This window comes from Vipera ursinii (assembly GCF_947247035.1).
Source record: "Vipera ursinii genome assembly, chromosome: 2".
Lineage (NCBI taxonomy): Eukaryota > Metazoa > Chordata > Lepidosauria > Squamata > Viperidae > Vipera > Vipera ursinii.
Genome location: NC_139513.1, coordinates 278,032,724 through 278,046,631, shown reverse-complemented (window position 1 = coordinate 278,046,631; position 13,908 = coordinate 278,032,724). Strand labels below are relative to the sequence as shown.

At 44.0% G+C, this 13,908-nt stretch overlaps 1 protein-coding gene across 1 annotated transcript in view; it reads right to left on the bottom strand.

Moving 5' to 3' along the window:
• PDZD2 (PDZ domain containing 2) overlaps positions 1–11,564 on the bottom strand; it is a gene marked incomplete at its 5' end in the record, with an annotated part of 197,647 nt that extends 186,083 nt beyond the window's left edge. Inside the window, one exon of the mRNA XM_083354764.1 lies at positions 11,080–11,564. Coding sequence (XP_083210890.1) covers positions 11,080–11,564 — 485 coding nt within the window. The remainder of the gene's footprint in view (positions 1–11,079) is intronic.
• Between the last annotated feature and the right edge of the window lie 2,344 nt (positions 11,565–13,908).

Sequence of the window (13,908 nt, the reverse complement as noted above, 5' to 3'; positions counted from 1 at the left end):
AACCTAGAACTAAGGAGAAATTTCCTGACAGTTAGAACAATTAATCAGTGGAACAACTTGCCTCCAGAAGTCTTGAGTGCTCCAAAATTGCAGGTTTTTAAGAAGTGATTGGACAACCATTTGTCTGAAATGGTATAGGGTTTCCTGCCTGAGCATGGGGTTGGACTAGAAGATCTCCAAGGTCCCTTTTAACTCTGTTATTCTGTTAAGGCTAACATGAAAGTAGTCTCCCTCTTGTCTGCCTGCATTTCATCTTGTTATTATTTGGATCGCCTGCCCACTGAGGCTGTTTTCAGCAGCTTCTTCTTTAGCAGATGTAAGGCAATATTCTCCATTCCCTCACATCCTGGCAATTATGAATGGAAAAAAATCATATTTCTTTCTTAAATATAGTATTCTCATATTTATAGTCTTCAGTGGAGATAATGTGTGCTATCGAGAGATGTCCACTAGAATAACAGTCTTCCATCCAGCCCTTCAGTTGTGGGAATCTCTGCAATAACATCCTGGCCAGTAGTCCACTAGACTAGAGGTACACAAGTTCTCAACTGAAGCACTGGTGCTTCTAAGACACTACTATTGTTGCTATATAAATCTGAGAACCGATCCAAAAGAAAGATTCCACTTGCACACTTTCTACAGGTAATCCAAGTTCTCTTGAACATTTTTGTTCTTCTTCAAGAAACAAATAGGAAGACTTTGTTTTCAAAACAATCATACCAGTTCCTGGTTAAGCTAAGGATTGAATTCAGGTTTTCTTCATATACATATCTCACTGTTAGCTATTGCAGTAACCCTTCTGAAACCTGAGTTTGTCGGACAAGAGCCTGTACATACACCCCACATTCAATTAGTTATTCCCAAGACAGCTTTGTTCATAGATTTTCAGCAGAGTATGTATGCCTACAGCAAGCGCACATTTATTGTGATAAATTATAATCTGATCAGTTTGGTTAGGGCTTACTGTCCACCTAGCCATTGCATTTTGTAAGCCGTGACAGAAAATATAACTCCAGACACTGAACGCATCAAAGAAAGCTATGATTGGGTGAATATATCATACTAAAGAATACATTGCTTAAACTACGATTTATTCAACCTAGCATAATGACCGGATTTTTACATAATGCTAATCCATAAATCACAATTTGCAGACTGTAAAGTGGCTGGAATTACATATTAAACTAAGTGAAAAACCATCTGTATTTGAAGCAGCTTCATTGCTAACACTTCATGGAATATGCCTTGATTCAAGCTATACAGAGACACCATGGATTCATGAAATTGGATGGGCCTTATCCTGTGGACCAACAGTTGGCTCTATGTCCCTTCCATTCCTCCTTCTGCAGCGAGCTGATTATATGCAGTGTTCCTGCTGGTTTAAGTTACACTTTCCCAAGTTGTACAGTCCCCAGATGGGTTGAGTTCTCAATTTCCTAGTTATTGTGCCATGCTGGCTAAGAGCCTTGGTGGAGCAGTGGGTTAATGCCTCCTTAAGTAACACCAGCTGCCTGCAATTAGTGCAGGTTCCTGTCCCACCAGGCTCAAGGTTGACTCAGCCTTCCTTCCTTCCGAGGTAGGTAAAATGAGGACCCAGATTGTTGGGGGCAATAAGCTGACTTTGTAATAATGCCGCTTGGGGGGGGCGAAAGCCCTAATAAGCAGGCATATACATAGAATGAAGGCTATTGCTAAGCACATTGATTTGTGCTTCTTAGATTGTAAGCCGCCCTGAGTCTTCGGAGAAGGGCGGGATATAAATGGGATTTAAAAAAAAAGATGTCTGGGAAAGTGTGGCTCCAATATACTGTATTGTGGTATCAGGCTGGGGAAGATTATTTCATCTAGATTTATGTTTCATTTATTAAGTAACTAATAATTGATTGGGTACATACAACCAAGTAGCCAAAATGCAGAAAATCACACTTCAACTTAGGGTGATGGGTAAACTTCATTCTGCATGCGCATGTCCTCTTCACCTCTTCTAATCTTAAAGAAAAATCATCTTTGTCTGACTAATCCTTCAAGCGATCAAAACACTGCTGAAAAATATCCAGAAGTCATTTCCAACCATTCCAACTTCGGGAGAGGCAAACTATCACTTACTCCATCATTAACGAGAACAGGAGCAGGAGTCTAAAATAAGCAAGCAAGCAAGCAAAGAAGTAGAATTATTCTATTGTTTGAGGAGATTTGATATTCTTCACTGTGCATCTTTTCTTCTTGCAAACCAACAGGACAAAGACAGCTGTAGGGAATACCCATTCCATTTTCCCAAGCAATTTCTCTCTGTGCAACATTTGGTTTGGCAGCCAAAGCTTAAAATCCCACCAACAAAAGTGTGTTAATCCTTCCCTGATTCTTAGTGGGCTTAACAGCAGCCAGAACAGAGATTCCTGGAAGCCAAATTGACTGCACACTCCCTATTTCTGGTATTTGGCAAGTTCGAACTCCTGTTAAGTTCCTGTAGGTGACTTAGTTTCCATCAAACACCTGCACCAACTGTTTATCCCAATATAATAGCTGAATACTGAAGGCAATCTTATGGAAATGGAGTGAATGAAGAGAAACTGAAAGGTGATTTTTCGTGAACGTATCTGCCAACACACTCTGTAAAGAGGATTAGTCCAATGAACTCGGCAGTACAGTAAATACACATATTCGCTGCTTATCTCTTCTTTTAAAGTCTGCTCCAAAGAAAGACAAATCCACTGGCTCCACATATTACATATTTACATGCTCCTTTCCTTTCTCGTTAAACAACACTGTGATTTGTGTATCATTCTGCACAGTTTACTCCAGCTCTACTCATCAGCCAAGAGGCACATAAGGCTTGACCAGAGGTAAGCAACAGTGAGCCAGAAAAGCTCTTAAGACTTGTTTCAAATTTTGGCAGCACAAACAGTCAACATTTTTTGACCAAAGATGATATAAAATCAGTGCAATAAGTCCCTGATAAGTTTCATACATCTATTTTAGCCGGGCCATAGGTACCATAGAAATGATAAAAGATTCCCACCCACCCCCCAAAAACGGTCTCTCTGCAGAGGCATCACTGCTTCAGTATTCTCAGAGGTTACAGTGTGGTTTTGAGAAGGAAAAGGGACACTGGATTGTCCCTGTATCTAAAAATCCATCTGGGATTCCAGTAGTCTGACCATTAGGTGGGTGATGCAGACTTTCCCTTAACTGGAATTTTCCATATTGCTGGATTGCACTTCCCATAATCTCCGCACAGAGAAATGTGATCTAAAGCAGGGGTCCCCAACCCCCCGGTCCATGGAACTGTACCGGGCTGTGGCATGCCAGCAACCAGGCCACACAAACAAGGAAAGCCCCATCCGCGGGATTCAGGCAGCACACAAAACCACGCCCTCTCCGGTCTGTGGAAAAACCTCTCTCCAGGTAACTGGTCCCTTTTGGGCACCTCTGATCTAAAGAATTCCACTGAGATCCCATTAAAGTGAAACCAAAAGACCAATGATTTATTCTTATACAGGTAGTCCTCGAGTTACGACTATAATTGAGCCCCAGAGTTTCCACTGCTGAGCGAGACAGTTGTTCGGTGAATTTTGTCCCCATTTTATGACCTTTCTTGACACAGTTGTTAGGTGAATCACTGCAGTTGTTAAGTTGGTAGCACAGTTCTTAAGTGAATCTTGCTTCCGCATTGATTTTGCTTGTCAGAAAGTATTGCAAAATGTGAGCACATGATCCCGGGACATTGCAACCGTCATAAATATGAACCAGTTGCCAAGCATCTGAATTTTGATCACATGAGCATGGGGATGCTGCAACAGTCGTAGGTGTGAAAAATGGTTTCCAGTCACTTTTTTCACTGCCATTGTAACTTCAAACTAATTGAATGGTTGTAAATCAAGGACGTGGTGGCTCAGTGGGTTAGGACACTGAGCTTGTCGATCAGATGGTCGGCAGTTTGGCGGGTTGAATCCCGAGTGCTACGTAGCAGAGTGAGCGCCTGTTACTCGTCCCAGCTTCTGCCAACCTAGCAGTTCGAGGGCACGTAAAAATGCAAGTAGAAAAATAGGGACCACTATGGTGGGAAGGTAACTGTTGTAGCGTGGGCGACTGCATGGAGAGACAATGAGGAGACAGCATAATACGTAATGCCTTTATTGATTACATGCTGGAACTGCCAGCTCCCACCCTTGGTGCCCCTTATATGTTACTGATGCCCCCTGCAGTCAGCCAACCCGGTTGCTCCATGTTCCTGCCGGCCAGGTGACACCCAACCCGGTGTCCTATATTTCCTGCCAGACAGGTTTACCAATCAGGCCACCTGACCGATGCCACCTGGTGTTATGGGGACATACACAACACCCCTTCCCCCCCAACAAGAACACTACTACTCTAAAATTCTCACTACTTCTACTATCTCACTACCCTTCAAGACCTCACATAGTCCTTCAGGTATGACGGGGGTTTGTGAGTCCTGGCCGGGTACCTTCCCAGTTGCTTCCCAACCGTTGCTTCACTACATTGAGATGCTTCTTCTGATACTGGCTGACCCCCCTCCCGTGTCTGCTCTGTGGTGAGTTCCGGCTGAGGCCTTCCCTCTGCTGTGTATATCCCACTTGTTGTTGTGGGAGGTTCTCCGGTGCCCGCTTCCTTAGCTGGTCGATATGTCTTCTTACCTGCCTGTCACCTTCCCCCTCAACAACATATGACAAAGGCCCAATTTTGTCCACCACCCCCCTTGCATCCACTTTTCACCCACTCCATAGTTCCTGGGCCACACTAATTCCCCTACAGATAATGTCCTGGCTGTGTTGGGCTGTTCTGCCTCAGCGGCCACCCTGTCTGGGTGAAGTCTGTCCAGTCTAGTTATCAATCTCCTTCCCCAGCACAGCTCAGCTGGGCTCTTACCCGTCACTGTACAGGGTGTAGTGTGTTGGGCCAACAAGAATTGTGCCAGTCTCTGATGCCAATCGCCAGCAATAATTCTTCGCAGTGCGTCTTTAGTAGATCTTACGTTTCTCTCAGCCAAGCCATTACTGGACGGGTGGAAGGGTGCAGCCGTTGTGTGTCTAATCGAGTTGGCCTTGAGGAAGTCCTGGACTTCGGTAGATGTGAATTGAGGGCCGTTATCAGATACCATTACATCAGGTAACCCATGTGTGGCAAAGAGCCCCCTCAGCACCCGTATGGTCTTAGCGGAGGTCATACTTTTCACAGGCACCACCTCTAACCACCTAGAGTAGCTGTCTATGACTACTAAGAACAATTGTCCTTGGAAAGGCCCAGCGTAGTCAATGTGAACCCTGGACCACGGGTTGTGAGTGGTTTCCCACCTGTGCACAGGGGTGTGTGGTTGCTCAGGTCTGGATTTCTGACATTGATAGCACCCCTCAACTTGTTGTTCAATGGCTTTATCCAGACCAGGCCACCACACGTAACTCCTAGCAAGGGCCTTCATGCGCACAATTCCCAGGTGATCCTCATGTAGGTCCCTTAAAACCCTATTGCTGAGTTTGTCTGGTACTATCACTCTGTTGCCCCATAACAGACATCCTTTGTTTGAAGATATGCCTGAAATTGTGGCCCCGGATTTTTTTCTTGCCAGCCCGATTGTACCCACATTGCCACTCTGCTGAGCACTGAATCACTTGTTGTGCCCGCTGCAATGTCCTTTGCCGTGATGGGGCATTCAGGGAGTTCTTGTAATGCTAAGATTTGGCCCACTGGTGCAGAATCGGGTTCTGTTACTGGTAATGGCAATCTGCTTAAAGCGTCTACATGCCCCATCTCCTTGCCAGGTCTGTAAACATGATTTGTGGGATTTGTCTGTCAGTTGTAAATAGCCCTAGTAATGGTTTGTGATCTGTGAAAATGGTAAACTCCCTCCCATATAGATAATCGTGAATTTTTTTAACACCTGCCACAATTGCCAATGCTTCCTTATCAATTTGGGCGTAATTCCTCTCTGCCCTAGACAGTGTTCTGGAATAATATGCAATGGGTTTTTGTTCCCCATTTGCTTCCAGATGGCTGATTACAGCACCCACCCCATAAAGAGATGCATCACACACTATACAGATTGGTTTATCTTCAATAAAATGTGTCACTGTCGAGGTTCTCAGACAATAGCTGTTTGAGGTTCTCAAAACTCTTACGATGGACCTCCTTCCAAGCCCACGGTGTTTTTTTGTCAAGCAATCTGTGTAAGGGCTCAGCTAATGCAGCCTTATGTGGCAAGAATGTGTGATAAAAGTTTATTAACCCCAAGAATGCCTGCAGTTCCGCCTTATTCTTTGGCTCTGGGGTAAGTGTGATTGCTTTGATTTTTGATTCAGTGGGGTGAATGCCCAGGGCATCAATTCTATAGCCCAAGAACTCTGTGGATGCCACACCAATGGAGCATTTCTCCCTTTTTAGCTTCAGGCCAGCTGCTCTAAATCTTTCAAGTACAGCCTCTAGCCTGTCAGCCAAAATTTCTTCATCCTTCCCTGCAATTAAAACATCATCAAAATAAGGACAAACCCCAGGAATACCTTTCAAAGTTCTCTCCATCACTTCTTGGAAGATACCTGGGGCTGCTGCAATGCCAAATTGCAATCTGTTGACTCTGAACGCCCCCTTGTGGGTGACTATCGTTTGAGCCTCTGCAGCCTCCTTATTTACAGTTAATTGCTGATACGCCTGCGCCAAGTCCAACTTAGCAAAGATGGTGCCCTTCTGGATCGTGGATAGGACGTGCTTCACCGTCGGGACAGGGTAAGCGTGTGGATTCAAAGCCTTATTTAATGTGGCCTTCTAATCAGCGCAGATCTGAATTTCTCCACTGGGTTTGAGGGGGGTGACAATGGGAGTTTCCCAGGGCCCCCCTTCCACTGGTTCTAACACTTCCTGGCCTACTAACTTTTCCAGTTCGCTCTCAGTTTTGTGTTTGAGAGTGAAGGGAACTCTCCTAGCCTTAAATCTAATGGGGAGTACCTCTGGGTTTAAATTAAATTTGATTGGGGAGCCCTTGTACTTACCCAATGTCCCATCGAATACATCTGCAAATTTTTTGCAAACATATTCGAGATTTTTGGGTTGAATCGAGTTGATTCCCCCCAACCAGATCCCTAATGCCCCGAACCAGTTAAGCCCTACTAAACTAGCTCTCCTCCCTTCAGTTACCAGCAGTTCCAATGGGCCTCTGAAATTCTTAAAACAAACTTCTACGGTTGCCTTACCTTTTATTTTGATCGGAGCCCTTTGGAAATCTGTTAACTGAATCGGGGTGGGTTTTAGGTGGATCCGGCGGCCACTCTTTTCCTCAATAGCGGACAGCGTTTCTCCCGAAATTATTGAAACCGAAGCCCCCGAATCGATCTCCATCTTGCAAGGAATTCCTTGCAACCAGACATTGATTCTAATTTTAGGGCCTAGCATTTGGTTAATTGTGGAGTGGCCTATGGATTTCACCCCCCCCTCCCTGGTTAGAAGTACGTGCCTGAGGCCAAAGGAGCTCGGTGCTGCGGCATGGAGGGTTTTGGTACCTGGTGCCCATGCTTCTAAGTCATGGAGGCTGTCATGGACCCGGCTCCTGCAGATGGCCTGGATGTGGCCCATCTTGCCGCAGTTCCGACACTTTGCAGTGCGGAATCTGCATGATGCTCTGGCATGGTTTCCCCCACAGCTGCCACATCTCTGCTCCATGTCTCTGCACCTGGTGTTCGCGTCTCTCTGAGATCTAGTAGTTGTAGCTGTTGTTGGTATCCTTTGTCTGTCTGCAGTGTCAGGGCGGTCATTCCTAATGGGTGTCCTCTCAAATCTCTGTGAGACTTCATCTATCTTCGTCTCAAAATCGAGGTCTCCCACCCCACCCTCCACAAGCCTTTCTTGGTGGATAGAACTGCTTGCGCCATTGCTATTGCGGGGGGAGTCGCGTTGGTCGGTTGACTCATGCATCATTAGGTCGTCCAGGACTTCTTGTAGGCTCCCGGTGGGCTTCGCGATGATCTTGTTCTGTAACCGTTCATCTCGAAGCCCTAGGACCACTCTATCCCGGATCCGGACGTCTAAGTTATCATACTTGCAACAGCATGCAGCTTCTCACACTGCTGCCACAAAATCGGTGAGGGATTTGCCCGGTCGCTGGTTCCGTCGCTCGAATATTCACCTCCAAAATAGCTCAGAACATTTAGACATGAAGTGTTGGCTCAGTCTTTTATTGAGCTCAGCGTATGAAATTGAGGCGACTCCATCCGGTTGGCACAGTCCCACAGCTACTCGGTAGACTGCCGGTCCACTGAGGGACAATAGAGCCGCTGCTTTCTTACGGTCCTCCGTGATGCCGTTGACCAGCAAGTATCCTTCAACTTGCCCTACATGATTCTCCCAATCTTCAGGGTGATGGGTATCGAATTCCCGCACAATGCCTAAGTTCGCCATTTTCATTCCGGCTTTTCAAATTTTCCTGCAGTGCGCAGCTGTCTTTCTGCCTTCAGTGGCAGACACTTTCTGGCTTTCCGAGGTCCTGTTTACTGCGCTTCACGAATCCCACCTTCATCGCCACTGTTATAGCGTGGGCGACCGCGTGGAGACAATGAGGAGACAGCATAATACGTAATGCCTTTATTGATTACATGCTGGAACTGCCAGCTCCCACCCCTGGTGCCCCTTATATGTTACTGATGCCTCCTGCAGTCAGCCAACCCGGTTGCTCTGTGTTCCCGCCGGCCAGGTGACACCCAACATGGTGTCCTATATTTCCCGCCAGACAGGTTGACCAATCAGGCCGCCTGACCAATGCCACCTGGTGTTATGGTAGCATACACAACAGTAACAGCGTTCTGTGCGCCTTTGGCGTCTAGTCATGCCAGACACATGACCACGGAGATTTCCTCGGGCAAGCGCTGACTCTTCGGCTTTGAAACAGAGATGAGCACCAGCCCCTAGAGTTGGAAACGACTAGCACGCATGTGCGAGGGAACCTTTACCTTTACCTACATCAAGGACTACCTGTATCTTTCATATTGCTGGACTATGCTTCTCATCATACCAGCGCAGAGAAATTTGATCTAAAGCAGCGGCACCCAACTTTTTTGTACCAAAGATTGGTTTCAGGGGAAACAATTTTTCCAGGGACCAGTGATGGCTAGGCGGGGGATGGTTTTGCATACTATGTAAATCCGGCACGTGCACAGCTGAAGTTTTGCTTGCTTTTGAAGTGGCCTGGGTGTTGAGGGCCCCTGACCTACAGAATCCCATTGAGATCCTATTAAAGTAAAAAGACCAAAGATTTATTCTTATATTTTGCTGAAAACACAGAACAATATGATTGTTCAAGTCTTGGGCTGTTTCTGAATCAGGTCCATTTCCAATTATGCAATATGAATTTCTCTTATTTACATTAGATGTCTTACACAATACAGACACTTACTGTATAGTATGGATTCTGTGTATGAACTCAAGTTTCCTTACAACTATTAGTGCGATTAAATTTTGATTAGAAAATTAGATGACTTATGAGGATAGAGTTTTGCTCACTATGAAAGAATAGAGAGAATCAAATCAATCCGTTTTCAAGCATTAGAAACTATGTAGTCAATCAAAGTGACTAGGACAGTTTCAAGATAAAGAGAACAAAGCATGCTAAAACTGATGGCCATTTGTAAAAGAGGAAAGACACTTAATTGCTGGATTGTGCTTTTTTTTAAAGTTTATTGACAACAACCATACTGTAGTGTGGCAATTAATCTTTTTGTGTGGGACAGAATGTATTCAGTCTTTTGCCACTATTCAAAAATTAGGGATGGTCAAGAAAAAGTCGGTAGGGACAAAAAAGTGAAAATAAGTAAGGAGAAAAGAAAAGGTAAACAGGATAGTTCTAGGTTGAAGCAACCTAGAACTAAGGAGAAACTTCCTGATAGTTAGAACTATTAACCAGTGGAACAACCTGCCTCCAGAGGTGGTGAATGCTCCAACACTGGAAGCTTTTAAGAAGAGACTGGACAGCCATTTGTCTGAAATGGAACATGGTTTCCTGCCTGCGCAGGGGGTTGGATTAGATGACCTCCAAGGTCCCTTCCAACATTATTGTTGTTGTTGTTGTTGTCATTGTTGTTTAATAAATTAGAATAAACATTTTGCCTCTGGCAGTAAGCCAGATGTTCACAGTGATCTAGAACAATTTGAAAGTCTTATAAGACTAGGAAGATAATCGCCATACCTTTTCTTGATGCCATGCTGATTCTTTTTCCCAGTCCTTGTAAATTGTTTTGAACCATCTATACATCAATATACAAGTAATCCTCGACTTAAAACCACAGCTGAGCACAAAATTTCCCTTGCTAAGCGGTTAAGTGAGTTTTGCCCCATTTTACAAACTTTTTCCCACAGTTGTTAAGTGAATCACTGCAGTTGGCAAGCAAATCAGGCAGTTGTTAAACAATTCTGGCTTCCCCCATTGACATCATTTGTCGGAAGCAGGCTGGGAAGGTTACAAACGGTGATCACATGACCCCCAGGACAGTGCAACTGTCATAAGTACATGCCAGTTGCCAAGAGTCTGAATTTCAACCATGTGACCATAGAGACACACTATTGTAAGTGTGAAAACTGGCCATAAGTCACTTTTTTCAGTGCCATTGTAATTTTGAATGGAGGCTAAATGAATGATTTGCAAGTCAAAGACTACTTGTATATACAAACGTTCACGCTTAATTGTCAACCAGAAGAACATTTGATCAGAAGAAAAAGGTAACATTTAAAAGAGAAATCAATCCGCAATTCTTTCCAACGTTTCACTTTATAACAAGCGTGCTTCTAAGTGCTGAGGACATGCCCTCCTGACTATACTGATTTTTTTAATTCTCTTTTTGTTTTCAAGCACCAACCATTTTCATGGGTGAATGAGAAGGAAGCTATACAGAAGATCCTAAAGTTTCAGGAGGTGTCCATGTGACCAATAGTTTATAGGCTACCTATCCTCCCTCTGGAGGAACTACATCTCCCAGCTTCCTTCACTATGCAATCATGCTGGGACCTGTAATTTACCAACATCTGGGAGGTTCCACCATAAGCATCCATATCATCCATTATCAACCTTCATCACAATTCATATCTTACCTTGCACCACCAATATCCACTCCAACCATTAGTTGGCCATTCAGTGAAAGGATCTCATCGCGCAAGCGAATTTTTCCACATTTACCTGCCGGACTGTTTTTCTTCAAGTCAGTGACCCAAATGCTTCCAACATCAAGCACTGGGCCTTTATGTCCCCTCTTTCTTCTCCCCATTCTCCGTTTTTCACCATAATCCCCAAAAACAGGGATATTGCCAAAACTTAGACCCAGCGGCTCCGTCTTGTCTGGATCCTTGGTTAAATAAACTGTACAGATTTCTATTTCCAGAGGACTAGGGCTGTAATGTAGCTTGCCCTCTTCCACTGGGAAGTTCAACTGGATGTACTCTCTCAGCTTCTTAATGGCTGAATGACAAAGGCTGTGCTCGGGTTCCTCAACTTCCCGCCTCAGATGGCTCTGCAACCATCGATAAAGGATGGGAAGAAACAGCATCGCATTTTCTGGAGTGATAGGCATTGTGGTCATGCCAGGATTCCATTATGTGAAGAAATGGTTCTTCAACTGGGTCAGATCAATGTTCCTTTCCAGGCCAAGGTTGCTGGATGGTTCATTCACAGCCATCTTGATTGGACCAAGAAAATGCAGAAAAAAGACACGCAAGGACAGCCAAAACTAAATAATAATAATAATAATGATGGGCTGTTCTTCCACCCCAGTTTGGCCAAGACAACAAAGGGCCTTTATGAAAAAGAACAGTGTTGCTCTGGAATCCACAGCAAAAAAAGAAAGGAAGCGACCGGAATTTCTTGCTTGCCTCCTTTCACAGCTGTCCACACAGAAATGTATGATCACCAGCCTGGAATTTCTCCTCCACACTCACCAACACCTGCTTGACCTAGAAAAAGGGAAACAGCCCAATTAAAACCATAAATCTCTTTCAGATGCAGGATTAGAAGCTTATTTGCAATGCTTAATAATGAGAAGATTTTGCCTAAGATTATTTTGTTTATTGGCTAATTCTATAATCTGTTCATTTTGATTTCTGTTAACATATGTGGGTTATTCATTATTTACTACAAGGACTGCGGGCAGGAAGAAGAGGAGGCATCAAAGACAAATTTCTAATTATGCAGATAGTTTGACATACAGAGGCGCATTTTACAGTTAACCTTTTCATCAAGGAAGGAAGGAAGGAAGGAAGGAAGGAAGGAAGGAAGGAAGGAAGGAAGGAAGGAAGGAAGGAAGGAAGGAAGGAAGGTCTTATATATCTTTTAATCTTGAATATTTATGTTGATGATAAGTTCAAATTGTTTTTGTTTTTCAGTTGGTATAGTGGTTAAGGTGCTGGCCTAGAAACAGGAATCTGTGGATTCTAATCTTGCCTTAGACATGAAAGCCAGCTGGGTGACTGTGGGCCAGTCACTCTCTGAGGCCTATCCACCTTACAGGATAGTTGCTATGGGGACTAGGAGAAGGGAAGATTATTATGTATGTTTGCTGCCTTGAGTAATATAATAAAGATGAGATAAAAATCTAATAAATATATTTTTTAAAAACCAAAACTAAGTTTAGATACCAACAAATGTTAACATTTTGTCCAAGATTCAAAGTTTTTCAACGTTTTTAAAAGAGCTACCATAGCATCTCAAGAAATGGCCAGGTCTGCCAGATTCATCCATTGTAAAGAATCATAAAAAAAACTTTGTTTCATTTTGGATCAATGTGTGGTTGAACCCAGGCATTGTGATTTGGAGGCAATTGATTATGGATTAGAGTGACATATAAACCAAGCCGTTCACACATCTCACTATGCCATGGTTTGAGAATTCCTGCCCTGGACAAGAGGTTGAACTCGAAAACCTCCATGGTCTCTTCCAAACCTATGATTGCATGATCAATCATGGTTTGAGTAAGCTACAATTGGGTTTGAACATACAATACTCTAAGCCAGACATGTCAAACACAAGGCCCGGGGGCCAGATCCGGCCCGCGAAGTGGTTTCATGTGGCCCACGAAGCCATCCTGGAAACAGTGAGGGAACGGCCCCCACTGCCTTGGCCCTGGCCCAGAGACCCTCCTTCTGCCAGAGACCCTCAGATCTGTCCCACTCCTGCCCGGGCCCCCATAGGCACCCTTGATGCGAACGATGTAGAGTTGGCCATGCCCACCCAGTAAGCCATACACACTCTAGCCACACCCACCCAGTAGCCACGCCCACCCAGGCCATACCCACCCAGCCCCCTGAGGGCAACCGCAATGCTGATGCGGCCCTCAATGAAATTGAGTTTGACACCCCTGCTCTAAGCTGTATGTCATGACAGACAAATTGTATTGCTTAGATTTGCACAATATATTAAGCCAAAATGGAAAAATACCACGTTACAAGTTAGCTTGGTGCACTGTACAAACTGAGTTATGGGATCATGACAGTTTTCAAGTCAGACTTGTTCCCTCTTCTCTTTTCATTATTATTATTCATTCAACTTTCAACAATTCTTAATTATTGTTAATATTAATGACTGAATAGTTTCATAAAATTATATGTGGCTAGATTCCTAATCCAGTGTCTGTAAACATAATGAATGGCCTAAAAAAAATCTACCCAGTTGATTTTGAGTCTGAAAAATTATACTCTATCTTATGAAGTCAGAATTGTCATCAAGTCTATCTTAAAATGGTTTCTAAAGAAGGGTGGAGTAAAATAAACAACAATATTATACAAATATTTTTCCGGATTCACTTATCAAACCTGTCCTACAACATTTTGGGGTATCCTGATTACAGGCAAACTTTTGTTTCATTCCCTAACAAATTGTGCTTTTCCTTCCTTTTATGTCCTTCCCAATGGAATTTCTAAAAAGCCCTCAAG